General features: G+C 40.9%; 1 protein-coding gene across 1 annotated transcript; it reads left to right on the top strand.

The window, feature by feature from the left end:
- Positions 1-2141: 2141 nt before the first annotated feature.
- LOC139571272 (zinc finger protein 616-like) lies at positions 2142-9694 on the top strand. The gene is made up of 4 exons (XM_071393980.1): positions 2142-3761; positions 3903-4006; positions 4575-4677; positions 4985-9694. The coding sequence occupies exons 1-4, from the start codon at positions 3476-3478 to the stop codon at positions 5926-5928; spliced, it is 1437 nt and encodes a 478-aa protein (XP_071250081.1). The 5' UTR covers positions 2142-3475; the 3' UTR covers positions 5929-9694.
- Positions 9695-10629: the final 935 nt, after the last annotated feature.

The following is a 10629-nucleotide window of genomic DNA, read 5'->3' as shown; positions in this document are numbered from 1 at the left end:
GCACTCCTCTGAGAAGAGGGAACGCAACTCCCTGCTACAACTCAACTCTCTGTGAAGTGCAAGAGGTATGGACTGTAGGTGCGAGAAAGGACGACAAAGGCAGAATTTACCGTTTACTAGGATTTATTTCCTACACGGTAATATGGGGAAAAGGGGCTGGACGGAACCAAAGCAAAGAAAGTAAATATCAAAGTTCCCCCTCTCCTATCTAACCTGCCTACCCACTTAACTTACCTAACTTAGCACCACCTGGTGCCCTAACCAAAATACAGGGGGTGGTCCGCCCAGGTCTTACCTAGTGTGCCTAGACATTGAATATACTACGGGTATATGTATGCCCGCGGGCCTCTTGCCTAAGCACTCCCAAAGTGCCTTCTCCTTCCCCCCTGGGAACAAATGAAACAGAACAAACAATTTCAATAATCAAAACAGTGCGTCCTATAACACATAACAGACATAACCAATCAGCTCCCTCAGCAACAACTTACATAGGACATACCAAATCTCTTTGAGAAACAACCAACACTTTATCACAATCAAATTTTCCAGAAAAAAATCTCTCTCTCTAATCTCTCCAAAATATTCAATCGTCTCTCTCTCTAATCTCTTTCTAATGATTTCTCTCCTCCTGAACAGAACACTGGCTTTTATATAGCTTCAGGTGGCAATAGTGATTAGAGTCAGCTGCTTCTTGACGAGGGGGCAGGGTCAGCTCTCCAATCATCCATTGAGTCGACCAATCAGCTGGTTGGGGAGAACTCAGGAAGCTATCTCCTGAAACACACACACTCAAATACAAAAGCTACAACACAGAAACTGGGGAACGTAACAGTAGTCAATGAACAGCATTCATACATAGGTATTCCTCTTGTCCAGATGGGTTAGGGCAGTGTGCAGTGTGATGGCGATTGCGTCGTCAGTGGACCTATTGGGGCGGTAAGCAAATTGGAGTGGGTCTAGGGTGTCAGGTAGGGTGGAGGTGATATGGTCCTTGACTAGTCTCTCAGAGCACTTCATGATGACGGAAGTGAGTGCTACGGAGCGGTAGTCATTTAGCTCAATTACCTTAGCTTTCCTGGGAACAGGAACAATGGTGGCCCTCTTGAAGCATGTGGGAACAGCAGACTGGGATAAGGATTGATTGAATATGTCCGTAAACACACCAGCCAGCTGTTCTGCGCATGCTCTGAGGACGCGGCCGGGGATGCCGTCTGGGCCTACAGCCTTGCGAGGGATAACACGTTTAAATGTTTTACTCACGTTGGCTGCAGTGAAGGTGAGCCCGCAGGTTTTGGTAGCGGGCCGTGTCAGTGGCACTGTATTGTCCTCAAAGCTGGTTATGATTGCAGACAGAGCCCAGTGAATGGGATGGTGCAATATTGGATTAGTCATATTTTAATAAGGTGCATGCATGGGGAGGCCCATGCTGTGGAGATACACCTAGCGGACTGAAACTTCACTGTTGTAAGCACAATACAGCTAGTGCTATCTAGATTCGCGCTGGCAAACAAATCCATTACGTTAGCTACTTAAATGTGAAGTAAACTCAACTGAGTAATAGAGAATGGAGACTTTTAACTTGAAAACGTGCAGGATAACTCTTTCCGATTTCCTTGACTTCTGTTTTTTTTACTGTGTTATGCTTGTTCTCGTAGCACTCCTCACAGGCCGTTTGGTGTACGTTTTTTTGTCGGTGAGATGAAACTGCCAAAACTCTGAAAGGTATTATTGTACATCAGAATTGCAACACACGATTTGTTCAAGCCTAAAATGTTAGTCCGTAATCGTAACATGGTGTTTGTATGTTCACAGATGTAATTTTACGTTTAATGTTTCACGCATGGCTTTTCTTACGACCCTAACAATTTACGTATGGATTTTCTTACGAGCCTAACGATACGTACGTTAAACCTTTTGGCAGGTACCTCGCTCCATACAGATGTTTCACCAGATGTATAAATGTGAAGCATCCAGTTGGCATTTCCACTCACTACCAAATATGGTGGTGGGAGGAAGCCCAGTGGCCGGCAGGGGGAGAACATGGCCAAGAGGGATTTTGGCCATTCTGCTAATTTTCTCATCAATGAAACATTTGATCTCCATAACATTTTCTGTTTCCAAAACTAGAATCTGTAACAAACAGAGTGGACTGCGTTTTGTAGACTTTACCCTTTGCCAAAGTAAAACAAAAATTGTGTTAAGGAGTGCAAAGGCAAATTTAGTTATTGCACACTCGCACATCACATTGCTTGCTGTTTGGGGGTTTTAGGCTGGGTTTCTGTATAGCACTTTGTGACATCGGCTGATGTAAAAAGGGCTTTATAAAGACATTTGATTGATTGATCGTAGGCGTTCCATAACAGAAATATACCATTAAATGTTAGAACGTGCCAATAGGATCTCACTAGCTCATGCTTGGCCCTGCCCACCTCCTTGCTTGTTCTTGTTGTGCCCACTATGATTTAATTGATTTGCTCCCATTGGAAATGACAGGCTCTGGTCTATCTTGGGTTAGTTATAAAACATATTTGGTATAGCATCTCCCACGAAGAAGAAGACCCTGGTACTGACAAGAGACGCTATGGATTTGTATATCTTTTTTTCACTACCCGTACAGTAGGTGGCAGCAATACACCGTATCGATTGTAGTCTGCCAATAAAGCTAAAAGAAGAAGAAGATAAAGAAATTGGGGAAAGTAGTGGTAGGTGTTAATTGTAGGGGTGCCCATGGGGCTGGGGATCAGAAATGTCCCGTGCGAGAGAAGCAGGTTGAGGTTTCCAGACTTAGAGTAGTGTAGAAGTTGTCATATGCTGAGGCAGTGAAGAAAGTAGAGGAAGATGGGTTAAGGGGGAGGGATCCTGAGAGGACGTACGTTAAGGAGTGGTGTGTGTGTAGTAGATCTGTACCAGTACAGAGGGATAGGCCAACAATTGATATATGTTTCAGTAAGATTTGATTTTTAGCATTTATTGAAATGGTTATCAACTGTACTGCAGGGATAGAATGTAAGTCGCAGAAAATTGAGGTTGTGTTGGCAGCTGCAGAGAGGTATTTGGGTATACTAGTCTTAAGTCGTGTCCCATCCTTTCAGGTTGATGGCCTGAGGTAGGACTAAATATATTTAAATTGTGGAGTTTGGTGGTGTTACTTTTTTATTTTTTGTGAGTGGTGTAGATAAGGTATTTGTTTATTTTTTCAAGCAAAGTATAAGGGAGTTGTACTCCAGTCTAGTAGGTGGCGGTAATGCAACATTTATTGGATGCCAACTGCCATTAAACCTCATCAAAGAAGAAAAAAAGGCGACAGACGCTGGTGGTCCTCTGTTTACTTTTTAGTGAACTACACTAAATTTGATTTCGAGGTGTCTGCATCTAGCTGTACTTTTTCATCTAGCTGTACTTTTCAACAGCCTATTGCTTCTACACTACACGTCCATTAACAATTACTTATTCGAAGGCCATTTTCGGTCAAATAATGGCAAATGACGTTGCTTTTCACACTCAGCTAGCCTCCATCATGGAGGTTTTGGCTAACACGGCCGTGGCTGAAATCTGCGAGCTTGTTGACAATGGCTATGCGGTCCTGCATTTGGAGATATCTCAAGGGCAGAAGGAGAATGAAGCGTTGAGGAGAAAACTACGGATGATGGAGCTGAAAGTGTCTCGTGCGAGTGCTCCGAGAGCGGGAATGGGAAGCTCAATTCTCGCGCACAGTCGTTCTCGAACTCACTTTGGCATGGAATCGAAAAGGACATCAAGCGGTAAGATTCGACGGTTCCAATAGACCACATACTAACTACATTTATAGGTTACATCAATTTAGAAACCAACTTATCAAGACACCATTGATAAAGTGTGTTGTGTGTGAATGTAAACAATTTCCCTTTTTCTGCTAATTCTAGGCGAGGTACATTGTCGGAGAGCAGTTGATTCCCAGTTGGTCACCATCCTTTTTAGGGACGGAAAGTCCTCAGGTGATACTGGACAGACTACCACACAGAGAAAGGTAAGCATTTGTCCACACTTGTTTCAGAAAGGGCAGCCTAATATTTCAGTGGTTATCAACACAACCTAGGTCTGAATGTAAATATGACATATAGCCTACCCATACTAGTGGTATTTTTGCAATCAAGTGATCCTGTTTACTGTCCTGTTAGTGTTCTTGTGCTACTTATTTTTTCACCTGTCTTTATGACTGTACAGAGCACATTTCCTCACAGTTACCGTTAGTGGATTATTCCCAGTTATAAACTGTGTGGTTCCATCCCTGAATGCTGATTGGCTGACAGCCATGGTATATCAGACTGTATACCATGGGTATGACAAAACATTTAGTTTTACTGCGCTAATTATGTTGGTAACCAGTCTATAATAGCAATAAGGCACCTCGGGGGTTTGTGGTATATGGCCAATATACCACGGCTAAGGGCTGTGTCCAGGCACTCCGCGATGCGTCGCACATAAGAACAGCCTTTAGCCGTGGTATATTGGTCATATACCACATCCCCCCCGTGCCTTATTGCTTAATTATATCTTGCATCCCAATTGATTTTACCCAACCTTGTGTCCAACAGCCTGCAGCGTTAGATGAGAGAAAGCCCAAATCACCTACCATCAAAGAGGAGAGGCGGGAAGAAGCCTGGGACAATCATGACCAACGAGAGAGACTGAGGACCGGTAATTAAATGGGAGACGGGCTTAATAAAGTGTCTTCATTATGACTTTTGGAAAAAAACATGATCAATTAATACTGTCATGTAAAATGATTGCAATAATGTTAGACTACTGCATACAATTCATATATTGATTTAATTATAAGTACAACAGATTTTATGGCAATATTTTTAGCTTTCATATAGACTAGACTAGATTTATACTAATACATTTCTCAGAAATTGCTCATATCCTTTGACTGATGTGTAGTATTTGATTACCTTCATGAGCATCCAGTTCAGTGATTCACACACTGTTGTTGATGTTGTAGGAGCTTTAAATCCCAGTGTTGGAGGAGAAAGGCATTCCAACATCGACACGGAGGATGCTCAATCAATCAGCAAACAGGAGAATGCCAGCTCTTGTATATGGGTGAGTGGCGAAACAGACAACAGCCTCTTGCCAGAATCAAATGAAAATCTGAGTGTGAACAAAAGATCTCAAACCCCAGCATTGGAAGATGGTGATGGAATACTTGACCATGCAGGCTTTGATTGTATGATGTTTGAGCCCCCCAGACAACTTGGGACTCTTAGCACCCAGGGTCCTGGGGCTGATCTTCCCGAGTGCTCTTACTCTCATGTGGATGTTGTACCTCTTAATTCTGATTCAGAGAATAGTTTTCCCTTTTCGATGAACAAGGTGAGTCACTCCATAACTGAGCACAAACAACCTGTAGCTTACAGAGATAATAGACAGAGGTTGACGTTGCCCTCAGGTGAGCATCAGATGACTGTGCGAAAAGGCATGGAGACTGGATCCAATGCCTTGGTAATGACGGATGGTTGGGTCTCCCATGACAGTCATAATAACGACGCTGTGAATTACAACCAAGACGGCACAGCAGGTAACCGGTTCATTTGTAGTTTCTGTGGTAAGACTTTGGCTTGTCTGAAGAACCTCAAGACACACCTTAGGGTTCACACCGGGGAGAAGCCGTTCAGCTGCATGCAGTGCGGGAAGCGCTTCTCCGACTCCAGCAACCTCAAGCGACACCAGAGCGTTCACACAGGGGAGAGACGCTACGGCTGCAGCCACTGCGGCAAGCGCTTCGCCCAGTCAGGCTCACTCAAAGTCCACCTTAGCATACATAAAGGATGCAAGCAGTTCCGATGCCCACAGTGTGAAAAGACTTTCATATCGGCCAATCATCTCAAGAGACACATTAGTGTCCACGATGGAGAAGAAAGTATTTTACCAACCACTTTTCAGTGAGTGAAAGCATACCCAAACGTGCTTTAAGCCCAGCTTGAACAAAAAAAGGGATCGGGTGCTCGACTGAAGGAGTTGATCATCCAAAAAGTATTCCATACACTTTTGAATGAGTGTTTTTGTGACTCTTATCATTGAAGTTGTTTATCACTCATCCTCAGCCCACTGTGTGAAAATCGGTTTGTGGACTCAAGTAATCTCATTAGTCACACCGGATACTACATACAGTGTGGGGAGAGGTTTGCTGCGAAGCACATTCTTAGAATTCACCTAGAGAGAAACTATTCTGGGTGCTCTAGTGCTGGAGATTGTACTGTCACTGAGTATACCACGAACACAGTTATTCATGAATAATTCTACTTTTTAACATTTTGACTGTATTGGGCTATTTGTTATTTACAGTTTAGGAGTAGTCTTATAACAAAAGGAATGGAATTAAAACAAATGATTTTGTATGTGTATCTAATAATGTGTACCATTATTATTTCAAAAGTGCTGCAAGAAATATATGAACAATACAAACAGTGATTGTTACTACTATTATTATTATTAGTAGTAGTAATATAAAAAATACTACCTCTCTTTAGGAAAAACACTCCTCCAAGCCAACCAGTCTAGTAAAATGATATCTCGATATATTTTTGTAAACATTTCTTCTGAAAAGTGTTTTTGTGAAATAAACAATTGTAAGAAAAAGCCCAGTACATTGCTGACTTTTTTGACTCATCCAGTAGGATGCAGAACTAGCCTCTTGTCAGCAACACTAAGTAAGCACTTCCATGTAATGAAACTTCTGAAAATATCTAAATATAAAATAACCTGTATTTAGTCATGGCATATGAAAAATGATTGCCTAAACAATAATGATTCATTTTTGTTCATATTTAAGTGAGCTTTGCATTAGTTGGGTTTTAAAACATGTTCCAAGGTCAAATAAATAACACATTTCTGTATACAAATATTGCACTGTATAGGAAAAACTATTGATTGTGTCTCCATAAAACCAGGGTCCAGTCTACTCACTATAGTCCCTAGAATACAAAGCAGATGAGTTTGAACAAAAAGCTAGGTCATATGAAGTGTTGCTGGCTTTTTACTCTTCCCCCTCCATAGCCGCCATTTCAATTTACTGAATATGGAATACATATTAGACTGTAGAAAATAAACTTTATTACCTGTCTCAGCTTAAGTGATGTGGAAAATAGTCAGTAGGTTCTCTACTAACCAAATATGGTAGACTGGACTCTGGTTTTATGCACACAATTTGTTTCTGTACAGGGCTGTATTTGTACTGTTCAGGCACCCCACTTTAGTTTGTTTGACCACAGTAAAAGTCCAGCAACACTTTCATTGACCTAGCTTTTTGTTCAAACTGTTTTGTATACTAAGAACTCAAGTGAGTAGACTGGACCATGGTTTTATGAACACACCATCAATAGTTTTTCCCTGTATAGTGCAATTTGTTTGTGCAATACAACAAAAATACTGTAAGACTTTGCTTAAACATTACTTTTCAAAATGGCATCCTTGAACAATAGCACCAGTAAATTAACAGTAATTATACAATATATATTTTTTAATTGTTTTATTTTGTTACCAGTAGACTTATGTTCCTTACATGAATTGACGTAAGCTCCAACCATTTCTCAATGTGCTCCAATTTATAATATTATTTAGATTTTTCCATGAAGTTGGCTATCATTTTGTAACAGTTCCAGCATTATGCAAATGTACAAAAAAAATCTTGATTTCTTATAATACACATAGCGTTTACAGTGGACTTTTAATTTTGAAAGCAAAATCTGAAAACCTTACATTTTTTATTTGGATAGATACAGTTGAAGTCAGACGTTTACATACACTTAGGTTGGCGTCATTAAAACTTGTTTTTTAATCACTCCACAAATTTCTTGTTAACAAACTATAGTTTTGGAAAGTTGGTTAGGACATCTACTTTGTGCATGACACAAGTAATTTTTCCAACAATTGTTTACAGACAGATTATTTCACTTATAATTCCAGTGGGTCAGAAGTTTACATACACTAAGTTGACTGTGCCTTTAAACAGCTTGGAAAATTCCAGAAAATTATGTCATGGCTTTAGAAGCTTCTGATTCTGATAGGCTAATTGACATAATTTGAGTCAATTGGAAGTGTACCTGTGGATATATTTCAATGGTAAAATCAAAAGAAATCAGCCAAGACCTCAGTAAAAAAAAATGTAGACCTCCATAAGTCTGGTTCATCCTCGAGAGCAATTTCCAAACGCCTGAAGGTACCACGTTCATCTGTACAAACAATAGTACGCAAGTATAAACACCATGGGACTATGCAGCCGTCATACCTCTCAGGAAGGAGACTGTCTCCTAGAGATGAACGTACTTTGGTGCGAAAAGTGCAAATCAATCCCAGAACAACAGCAAAGGACCTTGTGACGATGCTGGAGGAAACAGGTACAAAAGTATCTATATCCACAGTAAAACGAGTCCTATATCGACATAACCTGAAAGGCCGCTCAGCAAGGAAGAAGCCACTGCTCCAAAACCGCCATATAAAAAGCCAGACTACGGTTTGCAACTGCACATGGGGACAAAGATCATACTTTTTGGAAAAATGTCCTCTGGTTTGATGAAACAAAAATATAACTGTTTTGCCATAATGACCATTGTTATGTTTGGAGGAAAAAGGGGGAGGCTTGCAAGCTGAAGAACACCATCCCAACCATGAAGCACGGGGGTGGCAGCATCATGTTGTGGTGGTGCTTTTCAGCAGGAGGGACTGGTGCACTTCACAAAATAGATGGCATCATGAGGCAGGAAAATTATGTGGATATATTGAAGCAACATCTCAAGACATCAGTCAGGAAGTTAAAGCTTGGTCGCAAATGGATCTTCCAAATGTACAATGACCCCAAGCATACTTCCAAAGTTGTGGCAAAATGGCTTAAGGACAACAAAGTCAAGGTATTGGAGTGGCCATCACAAAGCCCTGACCTCAATTCTATAGAACATTTGTGGGCAGAACTGAAAAAGCGTGTGCGAGCAAGGAGGCCTACAAACTTGACTCAGTTACACTAGCTCTGTCAGGAGGAATGGGCCAAAATTCACCCAACTTATTGTGGGAAGCTTGTGGAAGGCCACCCCAAACGTTTGACCCAAGTTAAACCATTTAAAGGCAATGCTACCAAATAGTAATTGAGTGTATGTAAACTTCTGACCCACTGGGAATGTGATGGAAGAAATACAAGCTGAAATAAATAATTCTCTCTACTTTTATTCTGACATTTTACATGATTAAAATAAAGTGGTGATCCTAACTGACCTAAGACAGGGAATTTTTACTAAGATTAAATGTCAGGAATTGTGAAAAACTGAGTTTAAATGTATTTGGCTAAGGTGTATGTAAACTTCCAACTTCAACTGTACATGTTGCTGATATAATGGAAGTCCTGTGGGCAAAGTGTTAGAACAACTTTTGCAGGTTTGGGAGCATCCTAGTAAAGAAAATGAAGATTCTGTAAAACAGTCTTGTGCTGTTATGAAGGTAGATGACTAATAATGTGACAATGCATAATATCTCTTGTCTGGGAAATGTTTACTACGGTTTTAGGCACCCTAGTTAAAATTCAGTACTGGTATAATAGACTAGGACAAGGATGAGCAACTTTGTGTGCTGACGATTTACACTGAGTATGACCTTTTTGTTTTTTAACCTTTCTTGCACTATGATTTTTTGGCCACCATGTTCTAATAAACATCTTGATTTTCCATTCAAGGCTCAGTTTGGATTTATTCCTTTTTTTGACAGTGTGCTGGTATCTATCTCTTCCAGGTCATAAAATGTAAGCAATTGCAAGGAAGTAAAACATTTTGTTTTTCTGCAGAAAACGTTTAATTTGTCTTAAGTATCTTCAGTCTCACCAGCGGGTTCACACAGGAGAGAAACCCTTCAGCTGCTCTGTGTGGGTAGAGGTTGTGGTGGTTAATTTCTTTACTATCAAATGAGGAGAGACAAACTTATCACACAAGTCAGAGTTATACTTAAACTAAATCTTTAATAGTGAGAGCTTTGCAATAGCAATGGCTTGTCGACGAATCATCGTTTCTGATGATCCATTGAGAGCGGCGAGACAAAGGCTACCGAGATCTTTTATAGCTAAGATCCACCCCCTAGTCGACATAACAAACCACAGATATTTTGAACGTTGCACAAGGTGAGACTTTTTAAATGAGAAAGGAGTATCCCGTAGCCAGATAGCATTCGCTATAAATTATCGTTCAGTTTGGCCCCTGAGACGAGGTTCTAGTCTCCTGGTACTTCATAGCACAAAAACACCAACTCATCCAATGGCATAAATCAATTGTCAACTCCCGATACCCCCATCTCAAGTAAAACCACTTCTTGACCCCACTCCTGGACAAGGTCACTGAGGGTAGTGAGCCTCTAGGTCATACACTATCCCAGGATAAGTGCAACATCAGAGATGCCATACAATGGTTCCAGACACTACCACACATATCCCCCAATGCCAAAGGAGGGAGTGACTGGCGCACAGACATTGTGGAGACAAGTAATTGGTTCCCCATTATTCACGCCATCCCTTCACATGGTTTAAGAATAGGTAAACACATTCACATATGAAGACAATGTTCCCTCCTGTCCTCTTCCCTTTCTGATATTCTGCATAGCACCAGGGACATGTGA

The sequence above is a fragment of the Salvelinus alpinus genome, chromosome 3 (assembly GCF_045679555.1).
Source record: "Salvelinus alpinus chromosome 3, SLU_Salpinus.1, whole genome shotgun sequence".
NCBI lineage: Eukaryota > Metazoa > Chordata > Actinopteri > Salmoniformes > Salmonidae > Salvelinus > Salvelinus alpinus.
Note: the sequence above shows the minus strand (reverse complement) of the source record. Positions and strands in the feature narration are given on the sequence as shown.

Excerpts from the sequence above, each read along its gene's own strand:
- LOC139571272 (XM_071393980.1), top strand. The coding sequence starts at position 3,476 with ATGGCAAATGACGTTGCTTTTCACACTCAGCTAGCCTCCATCATGGAG. Across the intron at positions 3,762-3,902 it reads ATCGAAAAGGACATCAAGCG|GCGAGGTACATTGTCGGAGA; the intron begins GTAAGATTCGAC and ends TGCTAATTCTAG. Across the intron at positions 4,678-4,984 it reads ACGAGAGAGACTGAGGACCG|GAGCTTTAAATCCCAGTGTT; the intron begins GTAATTAAATGG and ends TTGATGTTGTAG.